The sequence below is a fragment of the Sinohyriopsis cumingii genome, chromosome 7 (assembly GCF_028554795.1).
Source record: "Sinohyriopsis cumingii isolate HCF-2022 chromosome 7, ASM2855479v2, whole genome shotgun sequence".
NCBI classification, from domain to species: Eukaryota; Metazoa; Mollusca; class Bivalvia; order Unionida; family Unionidae; genus Sinohyriopsis; species Sinohyriopsis cumingii.
Window position 1 is genome coordinate 57,378,371 of NC_142967.1, and position 22,859 is coordinate 57,401,229.

At 34.4% G+C, this 22,859-nt stretch overlaps 1 protein-coding gene across 1 annotated transcript in view; it reads right to left on the reverse strand.

Moving 5' to 3' along the window:
* Positions 1-10,981: 10,981 nt before the first annotated feature.
* Positions 10,982-22,859, reverse strand: part of LOC149795321 (pre-mRNA-splicing factor SLU7-like) — a 50,672-nt gene continuing 38,794 nt past the window's right edge. Inside the window, exons 12-15 of the mRNA XM_089965087.1 lie at positions 21,369-21,476; positions 18,552-18,644; positions 15,800-15,967; positions 10,982-12,493 (exon numbers count right to left, since the gene is read on the reverse strand). Of these exons, the coding sequence (XP_089821213.1) occupies positions 12,320-12,493; positions 15,800-15,967; positions 18,552-18,644; positions 21,369-21,476 (543 nt within the window). The 3' untranslated portion in view covers positions 10,982-12,319. The remainder of the gene's footprint in view (positions 12,494-15,799; positions 15,968-18,551; positions 18,645-21,368; positions 21,477-22,859) is intronic.

Genomic DNA, 22,859 nt, shown 5'->3' on the forward strand with positions numbered 1-22,859 from the left:
CAGTGATCCGGAACATTGAGCGCTTTAGACCACTCGGCCACTCGGGGCCCCTATAACTTAAACAAAATGTGATGGTAACTTTACATGTCATCATGAGTTGTGCCCCAGATTGTTGGAACCATACATTTTGTATGTTTTATACTGATTAGACCTCACTTCAGTTTGATTTTTACTGCTCTTACCTAATAATTAGTATCTTGCTTTACAAATGCACCTTAAACCCATGTACTATATAACTAATGTCACTTAACCCTTTCTAGTACAAAACTACACTACTTCCAATGAAAGTGGGTTGGTCATCAATTCCTGGAATTGGTTGATTCTCTTTTTTTTGTATGATAGACAAAAAACAGCAACTGTATTTTATGTTTGTAAATGTGTTCTGAAGTGTTAGAAATACTTCCTGCTCATTACTGTACATGCATATTAAACCTTTCCAAATCTTTTTTGAACTTGGATCTCCACAAATGATTAGGAGGTAACATAACTGCATGATGTAAAATAAAGTCAGGAGACATACAGTTAATGCAGTAACATAACCCATATGAACACATCTTTTAGATACTTAGGCTCCTCTTCTGACACTCATATTTACATTATTTCAGCTATCAAAACCAAGTCCTATGGACAATGCTCTCTCAGCTTCCTGGAACATATTGCCTCTTTAACTTTGATACAACAACAATGATCTCATTTAAAGTTCTCTTAAACCTCACCCATTTTGACTGCAAGAACCAACTTTTAACTTAACAATGTTTTCTAACCCAGAAATATTGTCAGCATGCACTTGTTTATAATTTCATGTTATTTTTTTTCCAATCACTATCATGTGCTGAAAATGGCGTTAAAACCCCACAACAACAACAACAACCAATCTTGTGTGTATGTATACCTAATGCTATAAAGTGATTTGAGCTTTTAAAGATTAAGTGCTTATTATTATTAAAATAAGGGTTTCTAATACTGAACTGAGACAAATAAATTGTGGTAAAAGGGAGTTCAGCATAAACAATGGTTTTCTAATCCACATTACCTTGTGATTATGAGTCCTTCCAATGCATCCATTGAGACTATGAGAATATGCTGATATAGCTAGATTCGGAATTTTGGGCTGAGTGACTTATCCCTACTGTAAAGATAGTGTCAAAGTAGATTATTTCACATGCTTCAACCACTAGCATGATCCCTGAAGTGAAAAAAACCATAATAACTAGCACCTTCTGGTAGTTAGAAAAACCTCTGTATCTTGGTAGAAACATCTCATTATCTTGTGGGAAAACATCATTGTGACACAACACTGTTAAAATACATTTATGTTGTAAAATATGTATATATTCAAACACTGGAAACAAAATTAGAAAATGTATCAAATTGCATACAATCTAAGGTCACCTACATATACATCTAAAAGTACCAACCAAAGTTGTCTTCTATTTTTATTTTTTGCCTATTCATGCTATCAAGGTTTGCCAATAGAAAGGCAGTAGATTGACACAATTGTCAATAGAAAGGCAAGTTTAGACAATTGCCAGTAGAAAGGCAAGTTTACACAATTGCCAATATAAAGGCAAGTTTACACTGTTATGTGGTTATGTGTTTAGGCTCGAATAAACAGTAACACAGAAAGAGTGAAAACAACAAGCTTTTTAAAATTTTACAAATAATTTATTTCCCTGGAAAAATTCTGTAAAAATGAAAAAAGGAGAACTTATGGTTTCAAGAATCAAATCCAAAAATAATCCAAGAATAATTCACAAATTAAATTGCAAAAGTCCTAGTAATAAATGTTCTAATAATTTCAAGTTCAAATCCTGATGGAAAATCCAAGATGGATGACGATAACATATGCTGTAGTCACTACTGTGCTTATCTAAAGTTCCTTGTAGAAATACAAATAATGACTCTGGTGTTGGAAATCCAAATTAAATTTGTAAGCTATGTCTTTACAAAATCTCTGTGTGAGCACTCCTCAAAATATTTCCAGAAAAAAAAGAATCCCTTGGAAATCCAACTGATCTGTAGAAAATTATAACTCAAAATGTGGCTACAACAAAATAACTTGACATCAGTATAAAAAGACCCAAACTGAGAAATCTCTCTCTACGCATCTCTATTAAAACTAACAAATGCGCAGTAATGGAAAAACCGGAATTACAAAACACTAGGCCACGTGACTGTGTTTACATATATAAAAAATAGTTTTAAAAAATCACATACACAGAATATGGCCTTGATTAGACCAATGATTTTACTCTGAGAATAAAAAAAATAAAAATATTGTTTACATCTTAAAGACAAAGTCCCATCATGACCATGGAAACAACCAATCATTATAAAATAGAACCAGTTATACTGGCCGCCATGTATAGCCTATCTTGTGCTGAAAAATGGCGTTAAACCCTAGAACAACAACAACATAAAATAGAACTTGTTTACGAAGGTTGCTACAAATTCTGAAATAAGGTCAGAATTTAGATCAACGCCTGATGTTTACAAAAAGAATGATTCAGGTCAACTGATTTTCTGGGAAAATATCATCTCCAGTGAATAAATTGACATTATAGTAGCATACAATAGAATAAAAATTTAAAACTGACAATTAAATTAAAATAAATATGAATTAAATCAGATATACTTAACAACACAATTGCCAATAGAAAGGCAAGTTGACACAAATGTCAATAGAAAGGCAAGTTTGCACAATTGCTAATAGAAAGGCAAGTTTATACAATTGCAAAAGCAGAAGAAAATTTAATTATTCTATAGGCCTTATTATCTTTTCAGGTCATCTGTATATGAATGTTTATGTCAATTTTTTTTCTCTACACTCAGTTTTTATCTTTATGTTGCTAATATGCGTCCTCAGACAGATATATGTATTGGACCAAATTAAGATTCCCCAAAATAGCATATTTCGCCCCAAAATTGTTTATTATATTAAATACTGCTATGTCAGTTTATTGTGTAGTAAGAAGCCCACCCCTTTTACATCCCCATTGTATACAGAATGGCTTCTTGATTTTGTCATGTACATGTGTCCTTTCTGAGAAGCTTGCTAGCAATATTGTCTTAAAACCACTTGAGACAGACAAATGATATTTGGTATCCATATTTGTATTTTATTTGTAGATGATCCAGTTAGATCCTCATACCACTACAACAATTTTATAAAAACATATCTACTCATTTTTTTTTACTTTTGGTTTTGGACTCTTTAACAGAACTTTGTTAGGATGATTAAGCAAAACCCACTCAGTAGCCAAATAAAATCTGCAAACCAGATTACTATTAATTTTTTATCATATCAACACTGACAGCTGTTCTAATGTAATAGATTTGACAAAACATTCGAAATAAGCATGTGGCTATTTATAGCCTCACTGATCCTCTAACTTAGCTAACATCCCCATTCTGTACCAGTTTGCATGAATTAGCTGATACAAGATCATGATTCTTTGTGCATAGCTTTATCTCGTTTAAGAAAATCTCATCTCTTATTCAGAGTGATCATAAATCCAGATGCTTCATTTGTGAACAATTCCTCATGTCAAACTTGCAGGATTGACAATGTAATGACCCGATTCATCATCAGAAGCCAAAGAATCTCAGTGGTTAGCATGCTTGACTCGTGACTGAAAGGGTGCTGGTTTGAATCCTACCACTGGGTTAGCCTGTGTCGGCTGCAACGGTGTGGCCTTTGGAAAGTGTTCTTTACTACAGTTGTCTCAACACTAAATAATCTACCACTGTGCCATAAAACACCAAACCCACTGGTAATCCTACAGATTCATTCTTAAGCCCTTCATCAACAGAACTGAGAAGTCAAATAAATGAATAGAAATTTGGCATGCATAATTATGATCATAGAAGAAATAGACAGCCCTTAATAGACTGTAGCTGGATTTTTAAAACTCATAACATTAAACAGCTCAACTGGACCCAGGGTTTTCAAAGACCTCTGGTCGAACATCATCACTGGATGCATCCCAGTCTCTTACAAAATGCAGGAAGGTGCAACTGGCCTATTCTATATTCCCTAGCCTGCAGATGATTTGAATAGATTTCAATCCCAAATTTAGAAATATTTCAACACATCTAGAAATCTTTTAACTGGACATGGGGTTTTTGGTCTGCAGTTTGGTAGTGGCATACATATTTTTACAAACACAAATTGAAACTATGAGAAATGTTGCAAATACATCAAACTAAATGCTAAGAATTTTTAAAACCAATTTCTTTTACATGTTGGTTTACGAACATGAAAATACAAACATACACATACTTAAATTTTGATATGCACTGGCCTCTTGGAAATACCATACCTTTAAAGGAAACTTTACATATGCAGTGAGTTTTTTTACCCCCTTTACTGTTGTGAGGTCAACACAATTATACAGTAATGAAATCTGACACTGACAAATCTGCAGAGATACTAAGTATACTGTATTTCAAAGGTTATTAAAGTAAAATTGCAGGAGTGGGAACAAAATTTATCAGTGAATGTGAACATGATGGTAAAACCTTGACTGATATATAAGAAAATATCAAACAGGTATGCTATGGTTCATTAATGATGCTTACATGGCTTTTAAGAATGCAGAAGCAAAATCCATGAAGTATATACCTGTGACCTTTACTTCACATAGGACCCCAGATATGGAATACAACACATTTTTTTTTTAAGGGACAATACTCAAGAATACCAAGTTTAATTCATCTTAAACAATTTATCTTAAACAACTCAAAAGTCATGTAGCAGAAACCTAAAATATTGACCTGTGACCTTAAATATAGAACCCCACATATGGAACACACCAAGTTTTATCCCTTGATCTTCAATAGGTCAAAAGTTATAGAATAGAAAAGAATGTAGGAAGAAAAACTTAAAATACTGACTCAAGACCATTACTCAAGACAATGTGTATGCAACACGCGGTTATATATGGATACCAAGTTTCATCCCTAAAGGTTCACAGGTTATAGAGCAGATTGAAAGTGTGATGGAAAGTTTACAATATCGACTTTTGAAGACCCACAATGTGGTACACAATAAACCTCTGACCTTGAGCTTAAAGGTAAGACACCACCCACAACAATTGGGCATACAATACACTTTCTAATGATGATATATAAGAAATGCAATGTTTCATCCCGTAATTTCTTACTAGTCTAAAAATTGTAAACTGGAATGTAAAGTATGACAGAAAAATTGAAATATAAAGTTGTGATCTTAACCTTGAAGAGATTAACTTACCTTCAAATGATGATGCATTCTGAAACAGCTCTAAAGTTTAATTGTTTGATGGAAAATGTGAGAGGAAAGGTTGAAATAAACTGTTGGGATGTCAGACTCTGCATGGTGTATGCTTGATGATGTGCCATGGCATTGATGATGTGCCATTGGCTTGATGATGTGCCATTGCACTGATGATGTGCCATTGCATTGATGATGTGCCATTGCATTGATGATGTGCCAAGGCATTGATGATGTGCCATTGTGTTGACGATGTGCCATTGCATTGATGATGTGCCATTGGCTTGATGATATGCCATTGCATTGACGATGAGCCATGGCATTGATGATGTGCCAAGGCATTGATGATGTGCCATTGGCTTGATGATGTGCCATTGCATTGATGATGTGCCATTCTATTGATGGTATTATACCAGGTTTTCAGCCCTTAATCTCAAACAGCGTTTAAGTTACCGAGTGGAAACAAAACTTGATGGATGGACAAAGGACAGAAATGATGGACAAAAGCAGAGATAAATGCAAGGGGGAAGAGTACTATGGATTCATACACAATGAACATGATCACACTTAAGAAAATTAGGAATGGCAGTGAAAGGTCAGGGTCATCTATGTCGTAATGTGTATTGATTTTGCCTAAAGCAGCAAGAAAATGGCTTGTTTGTATGCTACTTTTGTGCCATAACAAAAGCCTGCTATCGCATAAACTGTATTTAAAAAAAAAAGAGCCTGAGATAACTATATTGGAACAGGCATCCCTAAATGGGACGAGTACTCTTTTGGGTGAAAAGAATTAAAGATAAGTCTATTTCTTCTTTTTAACAACTGAGTGTTGAAACATCTCTGATATTTTTCAGTGATAGCAAGATTTTCAAATTAGCTAATATAGTGCACATATTGAATGTCATCAGAAATATTATGGTACAAAAACAACAGCTTTAGAATACATTTTCAATTGACTCTTCATCACCATACATTTGTATGTTTATGGTAAAAAAACAACAGCTTTAGAATACATTTTCAATTGACTCTTCATCACCATACAGTTGTAATAGAAAATTTCAATGGCAACTGTTAGCAGCATTTGAACCTGTGTCAATGGATTTAGTACGTACAATCATGATAAAGAATGCATCAAATTCAAGTCAACTTGATTCTGACATCAATGGTGTTTGAGTGCTTAGATCCAATATTGCCTTCACTAACTGATGTTATGAACACACCTCTCTCATCTGGGGAATTCCCATCATTTTTCAAAACTGCCATTGTAAAGCCTCTGCTGAAGAAACCAACACTAGACCATAACGATTTAAAGAACTACCGCCCAGTTTCTAATCTCCCATTCATTAAAAAACTCTTAGAAAAGGTTGTTCTATCCCAGCTTGTATCTCATGTAAATTCAAATAGTCTTTTTAGCAATGTACAATCTGCATATCGCCCTTGCCACAGTACTGAAACTACTCTTCTAAAAGTAGTTAATGACATTCTCTCTGCTTTTGATAGCGGAAAGATTATAGTCCTCACCCTCCTTGATTTGTCTGCAGCATTTGACACAACAGACCATGATATATTACTTCACCGTCTCCAGCATGTATTTGGCATTCATGGTACAGCCCTACTTGGTCAACAGGACACAAATTGTGTCTGCAAATGGAATACACTCCAGCCCAGTTGATCTATGTTGTGGTGTTCCACAGGGGTCTGTTCTATACACTCGGCCGCTCTCAAGTGTCATAGATCATCATCCAGTGTCTCACCAATTGTATGCTGATGACACCCAAATATACAAATCTAGCCACCCAACTGAAGTTGATGCTACCATCCAAGGTGTAGAGAGGTGCATTTATGATGTGAAATCATGGATGACATGGAACAAGCTGCAGATGAATGATGATAAAACTGAGGCCATTCTGATCAAAACACAAAGACTTTCTCATTCACATCCTTTACCTCAAACAATAAATATCAGCAATGCCAACATTAAATTCACACAATCAGTACGAAACCTAGGTGTTACTCTGGACAGTACTCTCACATTGCACCAACATGTCATGAACATGTGCAAGGCTGCATATCTTGAGCTGAGACGCATCAGCTCAATTTGCAAATATCTTTCAGTTGATGCCACTAAAACACTTGTGTGTTCATTAGTACTTTCAAGACTGGACTATTGTAACTCAATTCTGTCTGGTTCATCTCAATATCTACTCCAGAAACTTCAAAAAGTTCAAAACACAGCTGCTCGGATCATACTTAGAGTACCATGATCAAAGCACACCTCCCCGCTGCTCTGTACCCTACACTGGCTATCCATTCGATCCAGAATCAAACACAAAATTTGTTCTCTGTGCTACGTTTCACTGACGGACTCTAGTCCAACATACCTATCCAACCTCACCCATGTGTACACACCAGCAAGATACTTATGCTCCTCTTCTGACAATCGTATACTCATTATTCCCACTATGAAAACAAAATCATATGGACAGCGTTCTTTTGCATACCAGGGCCCAGCAACGTGGAATGAATTGCCCACTGAACTTAGACACAAAGACACAGTGATCACATTCAAGAGTGCTCTCAAAACTCACCTATTTCGACTGCAAGAACAAACTTACAGACCTAATAATGTTTCCTACCTTAAATATTTACAGCATGTTTTTTATGTTTTCTAGTTTCATGGTGTTTATTTTTGTAATCATATCATTATATATGTTTTTTATCTTATATGTGTTGTCTAATGTTGTAAAGCACTTAAACTTCTAAAGATTAGGTGCTATACAAAGTCATTATTATTATTAGTATTATTATGGACATCTGCACAATTTTCACTTAGAACCAACTAGACATCATAAGAAGTCTTGGTGAAAACCTTATGTATCCGAAGTTTCTCATATTTCCTCAGAATGTTTGATATTCTTGTTCTAATTATAAGGATGGACAGTGATGTGATCTGTACCTCCATAGATTAGTGATATCACCTCAATTTTTTTGTGTGTAGCAGTTGTATTCTGATAACAACTTGTGTGAAGCCTGAGAGCTACTTTCAATAATTAAATCTTTATTCCGTTGTGTTGGAATCAAACAATTCTGATTTTGTGACATTTTTCACTGCTTGTGACGAGCTAAGTATGTACTGTACCATGCCCTTGGTATAGCTATGAAAACTATGCTTTCCATATTATTTATTAACCTACACATTCATGTAAGCATTTAATTAGCCTGCAAATATCAGCAATCAATCAATTAGCATGTAAATACCAGCAATCAATCAATTAGCATGAAAATACCAGCAATCAATCAATTAGCACGCAAGTACCAGTAAGCAACATACAAACTTACACACATGACTCGTGACATGAATATGTACTCCTATTTTATGTTATCTGTTCACCTGAATGTTTTTTTTTTTAAATCATTACCTTGCAATTGTCGTGGTTTCTCTCAAGTACCTTCAGGATGAATATATGCATACTGTTCAAAAGAGTCACTTTAACTGTTGTCAACTAACCTCAAACTTTATCTGATGCTATTTTCATGAAGAGCATTAAAAAATTATATTGCTGCTAGTCTGCATGTGACATATTAATAAAATATTCTCTTCCTTCATTTTGTATCCACAGGTCAGAGGCCCCAAGTGGCCTAGTGGTCTAAAGTGCTCTCCGTTACGGATCACTGCCATCTCACCCTTGTCTGCATGGATTCGAGTCTCGGATTCAGCCAATGTGGGTATGTGAGAAAGCTTGCCAGTAGCTTCTCATGGGTCAGTGGTTCTTTCTGGGGTTTTCCTCCACCATTAATACTGGCCAACATGTATAGCCTATTGTGTGCTGAAAAATGGCGTTAAACCCCACAACAACAACAACAAAACTGTTGCTAATTGACTGGTGGATGACTATCCCATAAACTCTTCTGGTCAATGACCAGCAGAGCCAAAAAAAAAAAGATATAATGAAGCTAATAAATGAAGTTATAATTCTGATAAAATATTTATTGACCTTTGGTGTATAAAATGAATGAGTAACACAAAAGGCATACAAAATTGAATTGTTTACTGGATAATGGTTGTATATGTGACTATATGTATTCTGTTAAGCCATGATGGGCCATAATTGAATTTCAGAAAACAAATACAGGAACTTTCTCACTGTTACTAGATACATGTATGTAAGCAGCAGTTCCATTCTTTTTTATCAGTTTTCACTGATGAAAGTCTTAGACGCCCAAGCTTGGAAATTTAAACGTACCCTACTTCAAGCTTGGAAGTCCCAGCTCTGCACCTATTCAAATCTTATATAAATTTATGAAAATTTTACACACCCCACACATGTCTGCCCACATACACCCACACACACACACATGCAGAAGAAAACAAATTCCTCCACATAACACCAACCCGAAAATTCAAATGCAACTTGTCTTGTGATTAAATTCTATTTCAAATAGCATTTCACGTACATGTGCTGAATATTAAAAGGAAATGATATTTTTAAAAAGACTTAAACAAGATACAGTTCTTTTTAATCTTGACTGATTCTCATTCTCATGTATTGAACAGAACTTTTGTTTGTGTGGTAATTCCTCACAAAATCATGTTTGTGAACTTTTGCAGTACAAGACCAAGAAAATTAAATAAGACCTTATCAAGTTCTTTATAAATTATACAGAAATAGGTCCAAGAATAATTTAAATATTTTAGTTGGCTCACAATGAATCTGAAAGCCAGTCTGGAGACAACAAGCAAACTGTGTAAGTGATTTAGCATTCCAGAATGGAAGAATAGCACAAGGCATTAATACTGGCCACCTAATTTTATAACAGAACCAGAATACACATATGATTCATATCAACTGTGTCTCATAGGAAGCATTAATGTCCTTATAAATGGAAATTATGTACATTATCCTGTTAAAAAATAAAAAAAATCCCATATGAAATGAGCCCTAGTAACTTCCACACTCTACCAGTAACAAAATAAAGTCACATATAATTCTGAAATTGTTAATACATTATATACTTACCTATAGGTCAAATCCAACTGCAACTGAACAGACCCAGCTTTGCCATCACACAACGTAATGGCATATCTGTGTCTATGCAGTTTGTTAGGAGTAATCAATACAACAAATAACATAGACTGTGGATCTGCTGACACATTGTGTAATGGCAGGCCAGGGTCTATGTTAGACTTGACTTATCAGTATATATGGTATATCAATGTGGGGAAACAATGTCAAAGAACTAGAAATGTATCCATACAACAAAGACGCTCCCACCAATATGCTGCAATTGAAGGACCAAGTCAAACAGGGGCCATCACTCTATAAAAGAATGCTCCAACAATATGATTGCAATTGAAGGACCAAGTCAAACAGAGGCCATCACTCTACAAAAGGATGCTTCCATCAAAATGATGAAAGTGAAGGACCAACTCAAATTGGGACCTTCACTCTATATAAGGATGCTACCACCAAAAATGAAATGGAATTGAAGGACTGAGTCAAACAGAGGCCATCACTTTATACAATGCAATATGATGCAAGTGAAAGACCAAGTTTAAGTCAAACAGGAGCCATCAGTTTATACAAATTGCTGGAAAATCGTTAAAAGCAACATAAACATCCCAGGTCCTCCTAATGTAGAGCTTTCATTTTCTCAGTAAACATCAAGCAATAAGGAACATAATTATAATCACTAATATACATAAAAGAAAAACTAATTAACAAAACATAATCTGATTGAGTTATTGTCAATCTATTCTTTATTTTCACATATATTTCTGGAGTTTACAGGGGTGTAATATCAGCAAAATATAAAAGCCACAAATACATACACCAAGGAAGCCAGAAAAACAATGTCAGATCTGTGAAATTAGATCACGGACATTTTTTTGACACATGAAATCTGTAAAGTTATCCTGTAACATTGATACTCCTTGTGATACTATATTATTAGGACATCCTTGTAATACTATATTATCTGATACTTCGAAAGGTTTCTTTGTGATTCTGTATTATCTGATACTCCATGGGTTTCCTTGTGATACTGTATTATCTGATACTCCATGGGTTTCCTTGTGATACTGTATTATCTGATACTCCATGGGTTTCCTTGTGATACTGTATTATCTGATACTCCATGGGTTTCCTTGTTATTCTGTATTATCTGATACTCCATGGGTTTCCTTGTGATTCTGTATTATCTGATACTCCATGGGTTTTCTTGTGATACTGTATTATCTGATACTCCATGGGTTTCCTTGTGATACTGTATTATCTGATACTCCATGGATTTTCTTGTGATACTGTATTATCTGATACTCCATGGGTTTCCTTGTGATACTATATTATCTGATACTCCATGGGTTTCCTTGTGATTCTGTATTATCTGATACTCCATGCGTTTCCTTGTGATACTGTATTATCTGATACTCCATGGGTTTCCTTGTGATATTGTATTATCTGATGCTCCATGGATTTTCTTGTGATACTGTATTATCTGACACTCCATGCATTTCCTTGTGATACTTATTATCTGATACTCCATGGGTTTCCTTGTGATACTGTATTATCTGATACTCCATGGGTTTCCTTGTGATATTGTATTATCTGATGCTCCATGGATTTTCTTGTGATACTGTATTATCTGACACTCCATACGTTTCCTTGTGATACTTATTATCTGATACTCCATGGGTTTCCTTGTGATACTGTATTATCTGATACTCCATGGGTTTCTTGGTGATCAAAATATTTGTCTTCAGACCTTTCAGTACTTGGATTTTAAAACATAAAGTCTATAAAAAAAAGTTTTTTTGGAACTGATCTGGATACATTTGCCTCAAAAGTCCGTAAAACAGGTTTTTTAAAAAACAACCTGATTGAGATACATTTGCCTGTCAATTTATTGGACAATATTTAAATTACATATATGATCCCCATTTAAAATCAGTGACTCAACTGAGCAACTAAAAGTATAGCGATTCCCAAAAATCTGGACTGGTTGTTTGCCAATGTATAAAACTATGTGCAAATTAAAGGCAACAGTGTCCAAGTCTACAGTGCCAGACTAAATAAGATTTGCCAAGGGGTCCTCCATTCGCTGCCTTTTCAGCCGATATGCTTCCATTTCCTCCTCTGTTGGTGCCTGGACCTCGTACATGCTGTTGTATGGACGCTTTCTTTCATCCATTACTAGGAGCTCATTTGCTCTCCTCTGGTGTTCCAGTTCTTTTGTTATAGCCTAGAAGAAATCACAGAATATTTATGCAAATATTGTGAAAATTATAATAACGTAGAACATTTTGCAAGGTACAAATTGCAGCAAATTTTGTAATTTCTACATGTTTCATTTTGTGAAAACTTTACATGTCAGAATTTTAATCATTCGATGCTTAAGACACTTTAACATGCAAATGAATTTCCTTCATTTGTTACTCTATCCCATATACTATCTTATTATTAAAAATACTAGCATTTTCAAAATTTTTATTAGGTCTCTGAAATGTGTACATGAATTTTAATTGTTGAAATTCGATGGCAAAATGTAATCTTCATGCTATTTGAAGATTAATTTTACTCAGAACAGTGGAATGTACACGCAATTGTAATCAGGAATTTTTCAAAACAAGATGTTTGCATGCAAGCATAAGTCAAAATTAAAAGCCAGTGTCACACATTCCACCAAACTGGAAACCACTACAAATTTAGGATTCTCTTTGGTCTAAATTTTACAAAAAATGTTGCCACTAAAGATGACCATTATACAGTACTCATCAGTGTTGAAGTATCAAAAACATTTTCATCTTAGTTTACATGTAGAAGACAGAAATGACTGCAGCTTTTTGCAGTTATTAATAGACAAAGGGAGACAATAAGATTTAAATTTGAAGAACACTGCACTAATTCCATTATTAAAAGTGAAACATTTTTAAAAAATATACAAGTTCTCAACTATTTCTTAGAAAAGAGATAAGATTCTATTTTGTATTGTAGTGAAGAATAATTTCCATAAAATTACTAATTATAAGTTCTTCCTTTTTTCACAAGACATTCTTGCTTTTCAAAACAATTATCTAGGGATCTATTTTACTGAATATTTAATGGTGTAATGTCATGAATTGTCTGGCTTAGACCATTTGACAATGTTCTTTTATCACTGAAATAAACCTAAATATGGTTACCATTTGATGATATGACATATTGTTATCTACCAAAAATAAGGGCATGGGTATCACCAGTATGATGTCATTATGAATGATCAAATGTTACTTTACAACACATGTTGATACATGGATTATGTATTTGCATTGTATACTGTGAAGCTAATTTAGAAATTTATGAATGTATTATTTAAAAACTAAAAATAATAAGACAAAACTGTTTTGTTGAGTTTGAACATTTTTTTAATGTATGCAGATCTCCTCCATTAATGAACAAGAGATCCAAGTGAGTATGATTTGTTGTTGTTGTTCTAGGGTTTAACGCCATTTTTCAGCACAAGATAGGCTATACATGGCGGCCAGTATAACTGGTGGAGGAAGAACCCTGGAAAACCCAGGGAAGAACCACCGACCCACGAGAAGCTACTGGCAGGCTTTCCCACGTACCCACGCTAGCCGAGCCTTGGACTCGAACACACACAGACAGAGGTGAGATGGCAGTGATCTGGAACGGTGAGCGCTTTAGACCACTCGGTCACTCGGGGCCCCCCAAGTGAGTATGAGACTATTTACCTGGCTGACATCTGTCTTAAAGCCAATTGCAAAGGCAATCTAAACTTGTATAATGCTTTCTGACATATAAAGGCCTTTTATTTTGATTTTGTAATAATGCCAACCATACTGGATGACAGGTCATCATTTGTATACACTTTAAAGGCCTTATGCTATCCATGAAATTTGGTCAACATTTCTAGTTTCATGAATGGTGGCAATATTTGGTAACTGATTGGCATCATTTGAAAAAACATAAAAGACCTTCATGCATAAATGCTTCCTGTCATCAGCAGGTTTGCAGACACAGTTGTTTAACGGTTTTTCTATTGTATCTACTGGCAGGCATATTCTATTGTATCTACTGGCAGGCATATTCTATTGTTATCTACTGGCAGGCATATTCAAAGGCAGATCAGCATCATTTGTGTACCTTTTTAAGGCCTTGAAGCCAGAATGGTTACTGAGAAGCATGGTTGAAACGACTGGTCTGGAAATTTTATTTACTGTTGAAAATTATTATAATTTTTTTTTTAAGTGTCTGGAAAGTTAAAGAGTCTGGGTATTTAAATGTTTTTCTATAGCCAATAAAATATAATTCAAGTTGAAATGTAAACAAAGGAATGTTTTACCTACACAAAAAAGTCAACCTTTATTATCAGGGTTTAATGGTTGCTAACAGATTGGACAACTAGATTGTAGTATATTCCTTTTAATCTGTAAAATTTAACTCAGTTTGTTTTCACTGATCATTCTCATCTGATAGTGACATGACTGTTACAGTTAAACAAAGGTCTGAATTTTTGCAATAAGAGGGAAAAGATTGTCAGTGTGCAATATTCATAAAGTGGTACATACCAGATCGGTATTAACATTCAGTCTAGTCAACATGACAATGTTTACAGCTGTTCACAGCATTTAATCCTTAAGCAAATATTTCTAGTCCAAAAGTTGATGGACCAACAAAATATTCATTATTCCATTTCAGATATTGAGCTGACTCAAACTTGTATAAAAGTGAGCACAAAAACTCGTACACCTCTAGTAGTAAGTGGATAGTCCTAACAGTGTATTTCATTATAAGCAATTCAATAGGCATCAAAATTCTTTTGAATTAGGGAGACCAGTCAATCATTAGATTGACACTTGCTATATTTGGTCTAGATCTCTTACTTCAAAGAGTCCGACTCCAGCTGCAACAGACCAGCAATGCAGCTGTCTCCTTAACTCTGTACATAGACAAATCTTACACGGTAAACTACGAGGCAAAAAGTATGAAATCTACAAATAAAACCAATGTTCACTTTTATTTCTGAATAATGAACTTTCTGTAGGAAGTTATGTGAATTACTGAATTTTCTTTTAACAAAATAGGTGAGGGGAACACATGCACAAAAAAATATTCATTTAAATGTACTTTGTGATAATGCAACCTAGTTTACTAACACACCAGAAATAAACTTGCTGGATGCATCAATACAAAGTAGAAATATTAATGTTCTGAGTAAGATCTTCGTGGAAGTTTATAATTTAATGTAGCACAGAAATTATATAGAGTCAGAAAAAAGTAATTCTTTTTTATATCTGAAAATTTGATAAATAATGATATCTTGAACTTTCTGACTTTAAATGTTCTATTACAATGTACTTTGTTTTATACTATATTTTGTTGGCATAATTCATGCATAAAAAATATCCCATTAGGACATACTGCATATCACTTAACTGTTTTAAGTTTTATTCAAATGGAAACAGAAGATTCCTGAGATTTAACAGAAATATTTCATGTCAAATACTGCAGGATGTAAATCTGCACTGAATTATCAAATACTCACCTTTTTCAACATGCGTGCCTTTTTCTTTTCCTCATCCATGTCCGAGTCACTCTCTTCTTCGCCTGAGCTTGAACTACTGCTCCTTTTCTTGTGTTTCTTTTTGCGTTTTGATTTCTTTTTCTTCTTTTTCTGTGATTTTTTTTTCTCAACTGATTTCTCTTGGTGTTGCTGCCAAGAAAATAATGAAAAATTGGTCAACACCTGTCTGAGAACATTAACATAATTTCTTGTACCATGACACCACATAATGGGAAACTGTATGGATAGAGGTCTCACCCATTATAATGCATCATGTGGTATCCATAAAAGTTGATCACATTACATACCCAGTCACAGTATAGTAAAAATTATATAAAAGCAAATTATTTAGTAGATTATCTTTTTCATGTAATTCTTTTCTGATCACATTACATTAGGATAAATTTCTTTACTACCACTGAATCCAATCCTCCCAGAAAGATGGGAAAATGTCTTTCTAAATAAAGATTATATAAACAAAGGATAGCAACTCTTGTAGATTAACTCACTTTCTAACCACTAGTTGACTACCATTATATCTGGTTTAAAGCATTTTTATAATTTAATGACAATGCTCACATTGCAGGTTGAAAGGATTATTTGTAATGTGATCAGGTAAGTATTATAGGCAAAACATAATTTACAAAAAATACGGCTAACTCCAACTAATACATTTCCTGATTACATCACATTAGGAGAATAGGTAAGAGGAGAAAGAAATGCAGAGCATCCTACCTTTACCTGTGTCAACTATGACTGCTCCACTAATGAATGAAATTCTCCTAATGTTAGCTTAGCATCATGGGTCACCTTAGTTATACACATGCTGGGAGATCGCTACAATATTCTGCAATTGGTTATGGTCTCGCCCTTAAAGTTATTCCTGGCCAATCCATCAAAAGTGGACAAGATCACCTGGCTACGAGGTTGTGCTGTCATAAAGAATACTCACCCTCATTGTGCAATAGAAGACTAGAAGACTAGAAGACTACTGCCAGATGGTATCTACATGGGTCACTTTCTGAGGTACAACAACTGGACCCAAGTAATAAAAAGCCTTTGCTTTGGTGGTAAAAGGAAGAGAAGATATTATGAGATCTCCAAAACAAAGCTCATCCCCCAGACATATTAGATTGGCCCGTGAGGTAGCAATGCCTTTAACATCACAGGCTTTAATTTTCATGAATGACAGGTTCCCATCGGTAAGGGACTGGCAAGCTCTCTTGATGGTTAATAAAATCCATCTTGAATTGAAGGAAGCTAAAATATCAGCTGAACCATTACTGGGGAGGAAAAGAGGCTTCCTACCTGCCAAATAAAAGTGTAAAGCCCTAACTGGAAATAAAGGTCTATCTTGAGGACTGCTCAAGTGGCCTAGTGGTTTGAGCATCTGCCTCGGTTGCAGGTTCGAACCCCAGCTAAAACATCAGCTGAATCATTACTGTGAGGAAAAGAGGCTTCTTACCCTTTCTTCTTTCAACTGCCGAATAAAAGTGTAAAGCCTAAATGGAAATAAATGTCTGTCTTGATGACTGCTCAAGTGGCCTAGTGGTTTGAGCATTTGCCTTGTTTGTGGGAGGCCACAGGTTCAAACCCCTACTGAGTCATACCAAAGACTTATAAAAACTGTACTAACAGCTGCCTCATTAGGCACTCAGCATTAAGAGGTTAGTGTTATGACTGGTTGGCCTGGTGTCAGGATAATGTGCCTGGGTGGGACATAGTGCTGTGTCTGCGGCATGATGCCCCAGTGCTAGACATCGTTGTAAACTGCCATGTTGCAGACACTGTAATAGCTGTTCTGGAAAAGAAGTTGCAATAAGTTTTCCAACTGGTTGTCAAGGAAGACACACTGCTGCAAGGGGAGTCACCCTGATCAAAATTTTAACATAACATATCCTAGTAAACATTCATACCAAGTTTAATTATATTTCTGGAAAAGTTGCTGAATGGAGTTTTCCATATCATTGACATGAAAACCATACAACTGTTACGGGTGCAAACCAGGACATACTTTCATACAGCATGACATATGAAACATTCCAACAAAGTTTGATTAAACTGACTTAGCCATTCTGGACCAGAAGTCAAATACAGGTTTTCCATGTTGGTTGCTATATAAGTAACACTGCTACTAAGGAAGCCAACCATACACAATTCTGGTACAACATGTCCTGAGAAACATTCCTACCAAGTTTGATCCAAATTGGCCTGGTAAGTTCTGAGAAGTAAAAAATAACAATGGTGAGAGACAATGTAAACAGACATAAGTCACACCATAAACTCACTTTATCTTAACTGCCAGGTGAGCTATTCTCGCACTATTGCATCACACTTCCTGTCTTCATGAAACCACAAACAATTACAAAAAGTGTACATTTTCACCCATTAAGCCCTATGTCAGTGTGATGATACAAACCATCCACACCAGTTGGGGTGGCAATGGGTGGGTGTGAGTTTCCAAACTAGCCATTGTGGGCATGATGTCACTAAGAAACTGAAATACAGAGATTTTACCAGTTACTGGCCTATTATATTGTCTTGGCAGGAACCAGTAAAGATCAGCTATAAACGTTATAGCAGGTATGTATTCCTGACATAATTTTCCAGATTTGCTTGTGGGAAATATATAGTTCATTGAAATATTGCTAATAAAATGTGTACAATTTTGTGTTTGTGTAAAAAGGTTTTATGATGCAGCTAAAATGAAACCCACATAAAAAATTCTGCATACCTCTAGTAAAGACTTTGGAGGTTCCCTTCCGTCTTCTTTCACCTCTTCCTGTGCCTGACCATGGCTGATTGCTTTGAGAAGGCTATGTCCCACCTTTGAAATAAATACATACATGATATAATTTGCAATGAACAGGTAAGAAAATAATGCATTTTATTACAAGTACACTTCTCATTTATCATATATTCAAGTTGAAGTCACATGCAACTGCAAAAAACAACCTGATCTGCCATCACACAATTCAACAGCTGTTCTACTGATTATTTCTAACAAACTGCACAGACCTAGATATGCCAGTGCATTTTGCAATATCAGATTTGGGTTTGTGGAGTTCATGGTTGGACTTGACTTATAACTTATATGTATGATAACTGTAATCTGCTTCAGTAAACTGCCAGAGTATGTCTATGCTAAAACATTATCATACACCATGATGATGTCTGAATACAGTACAGTATTCACATGATACACCATGATAATGTCTGAATACAGTACAGTATTCACATGATACACCATGATAATGTCTGAATACAGTACAGTATTCACATGATACACCATGATAATGTCTGAATACAGTACAGTATTCACATGATACACCATGATAATGTCTGAATACAGTACAGTATTCACATGATACACCATGATAATGTCTGAATACAGTACAGTATTCACATGATACACCATGATAATGTCTGAATACAGTACAGTATTCACATGATACACCATGATAATGTCTGAATACAGTACAATATTCACATGCATGCACTCATGCTAAAGTATGCATTATGTATTACCAACAACTGATGATCCATATTTACTATTTGTCTACCAGTTTGTCTGTTCATCTATCTGTCCATTCTTGTGTAGTATTCATAAAGAATAAGAGTTTTGGCAACAAGAATTATTGTGGTAAATGAGAACAAAACTAATTTCGTAACTTTGGCTGTTATATTATCCAATCCTGGAGAGTCATATTATGATCTTATTTAATGAATTTATTACAGTTAATATATTTTGTTGAACTCAAGGTGTGTAATTTTTTTAAATAAACAAATCATACTGCAAATATTAATAAAGCAAATGAACGATAAGAAGTTATAAGTCACATAAAAAACCATTACTAACTTTTGATCTAGAGTACAGAATAAAAAAAACATTACCAACTTTTGATCGAGAGTACAGAATTTACAAAATCAAGACAACAATAAGAAGTTACAAGTCATACAAAAAAACATTATCAACTTTTGATTTAGAGTACAGACTTTACAAAATCAAGACAATCATTACCAAGTTTTGATTTAGAGTACAGATTTTACAAAATCAAGACAACCATTACCAACTTTTGATTTAGAGTACAGAATTTACAAAATCAAGACAACAATAAGAAGTTATAAGTCACACAAAAAACCACTACCAAATTTTGATTTAGAGTACAGATTTTAGAAAATCAAGACAGCTATTACCAACTTTTGATTTAGAGTAGAGTAAAGAATTTACAAAACAAGACAACAAGCACATAGCTCAACCTGCATCCTTGGAAAATATTATTTTTCAAGGTTGATAAGTCCATTATTAACCTTATCAAAAGTCATTAATTTGATATATAAACCTCTCCAAAAGTCAATAATTCGGTAATGTCCGACTTCCACCACTAAGAATTTAAATATTAATTTGACTTTCAAATTCATCTCCCCCATCTTGTAATATTCTCTTCAGTTCTGCACTAATCTGAAAAATGACCCAAGCACCATTACAAATATCACAAATTAATGAATCAGCAGAACATTCTTCTCCCTGCACTGTTTATTACTACCACTGATACTCCCTTATAAGATGAGTCCAACTACAAATTGCACCAACCCAGTTCTGCCAGAGCATTATGCACCAGCAGATCTGGGTCTGTACAGTTTGTTAGGAGTAATGAGTAAAACAAACAACATAGACCCTGATCTGCAGGTGCATTATGCTACAGCAGTTCAGTATCTTAGTTGTTTGCAGTTTGAGCCGACTTATGAGTGAGTACAGATCGTACTACTATTATCAGTACTACTTGTATTTCTACCACAACAACCAATAAATGGCATAAGTATAGTAAAAATGAATATGACTTCTACAAAGCATGTTATTTATATGCTGTATATCACACAAAACTAAGAATAAGTAACCAATTTGCCAAGGACAACAAATCTACCTATGATTTTATCATGCTATGTGACTGAAGGAGACCGATATAATCACAAGTTCTATCTACAGATTAAGTCATATTCTGAGTTTAATTCATACTTGATATCAGCTACTGCTACTCTAGGTACATTTTAAATTTACAAGCATTATAAAATATCATGTTTTGAATTCAATTTTAAATTTTCCCACATATATCACAAATCAAATGGAATTTATTTTTGTACTACGTACAACATGAAAAAATGCTGTCCCATCAAATTTTCTTGATGGTAGTATCTATAAAAAAATGCATATTAAAAGAGCACAGTATTTTTAATCTTTGAAATTCCTGTCTAACAGCACATAACTATTTTAGAGAAAAAAAGTAAATGAAAAATGAAACAAAACAGTTTCTATCAACTCCCATCTAGATGCATTACTATATATACTCGTACAGAAATCAAATCCAAATGCAAACCCAACAGACCCAGTAAATAACAATGCTGACAATGATCTGCTGGTACCTAATGTGCTAGCAGATCAGAGTCTATGCTTGCTGTTGGACTCAACTTATAAGCAAGTACAGACAGTATTTACAAGCTTAAACTTATACAATACTGAAATTGTTTACAGCTGCATCAGTGATATGCTTACTTCTGCAGCATCCTTCCCAGCTTCCCCGGTACAGTAGGATTCCTTAATTAGTGAATGACAGCACCTGTATCCCCACTGACCATTATTCCAGTACGATCCCCACACACACTGCAAAATAAAGCAAAGCCCATTAGCCAAATCATGTGATATATATATATATATATATATATATATATATATATATATATATATATATATATATATATATATATATATATATATATATAAATTATACATTAATTAAACACACTATGAACAATTGGCTGATGAAAAAAATGTGACAAGTTTTGTGGTTTGTTTATCACTTGGGAAAATGTTTGAATTATAAACATGCTCTGATGCTAATGATGAATAATCATAGATAATAACAGGTGTAATGTGATTAAAGACATCTAAATAGTAGGACAGACATACAGATAATTGATAAAGAAAGTAGGACAGTAATTAAAAGTCTTCCTATACATATTTAAATATTTTCAGTTATATGTTTACTCTGAAGTTAATTGCTTTGAAGTTAATAGCCCTGAACTTGATCCCTGAATGTTTCAAAGGTTTGTAGGAGCCCATTCACATTCTTTCCCATTTACCTGCTTACTCTACTTCATTGATAACATCACCTGAATGTTTTAAAGGTTTGTAGGAGCCCATTCACTTTTTTTCCCATTTACCTGTTTACTCTACTTCACTGACAACATCACCTGAAAGTTTTAAAGGTTTGTAGGAGCCCATTCAAGTCTGTACTTTCCTTCCCATTTACCTATTTACTCTACTTCATTGACAACAACACCTTAATAAGTGAACCACTGTGCAAATATTTGTATAACTGTTGTATAATCAAACTGAATGTAGAACAAAGAAAACTAAAAAAATTATTTTCAGATAAAGATTGTGTAAAATGCCATATCTTCTCTGCAAAACAAATGTATATGAAATGCAAACACTTCAACAGAAAAAACAAACAACACTGATGAAGATGACACCATAGCTGCCAAAAGTGACACCTCTGTCTAGCCGCCTGCTAAATCTGTTTAAACCTATCTCCAAATCATCTGCTAAATCTATACCTGAAACTCTGATTAGCAATCTAATAAATCTATATTTAAACATATGTCTAGCCATTTGCACAATCCATGCTCAAACCTCAATATCTGTCAAATCTATGTATAACCTATATCTCATCTGCTAAATCTGTATTTAAACCTATGTCTAACTATCCACTAAATCTGTCTACACTAATGCCTAGCCATCTGACAATCTTAAGTCCAAACTTTTGTCTAACCATTGGTTAAATCTCTCTAAACCCATGTCTAGCCATCTGACAATCTTATGTCTAACCATGTTAAATCTGTCTAAGCCTACAACTAATCTGACAAACTTATGTCTAAACCTAAGTCTAACCACGTGTTAAATTTATATCTTAACCTATCTTAACCTATATACATCCATGTCCAAAATCAACGTCCACTTTGTCTAACCATCTGCTAAAGCTAT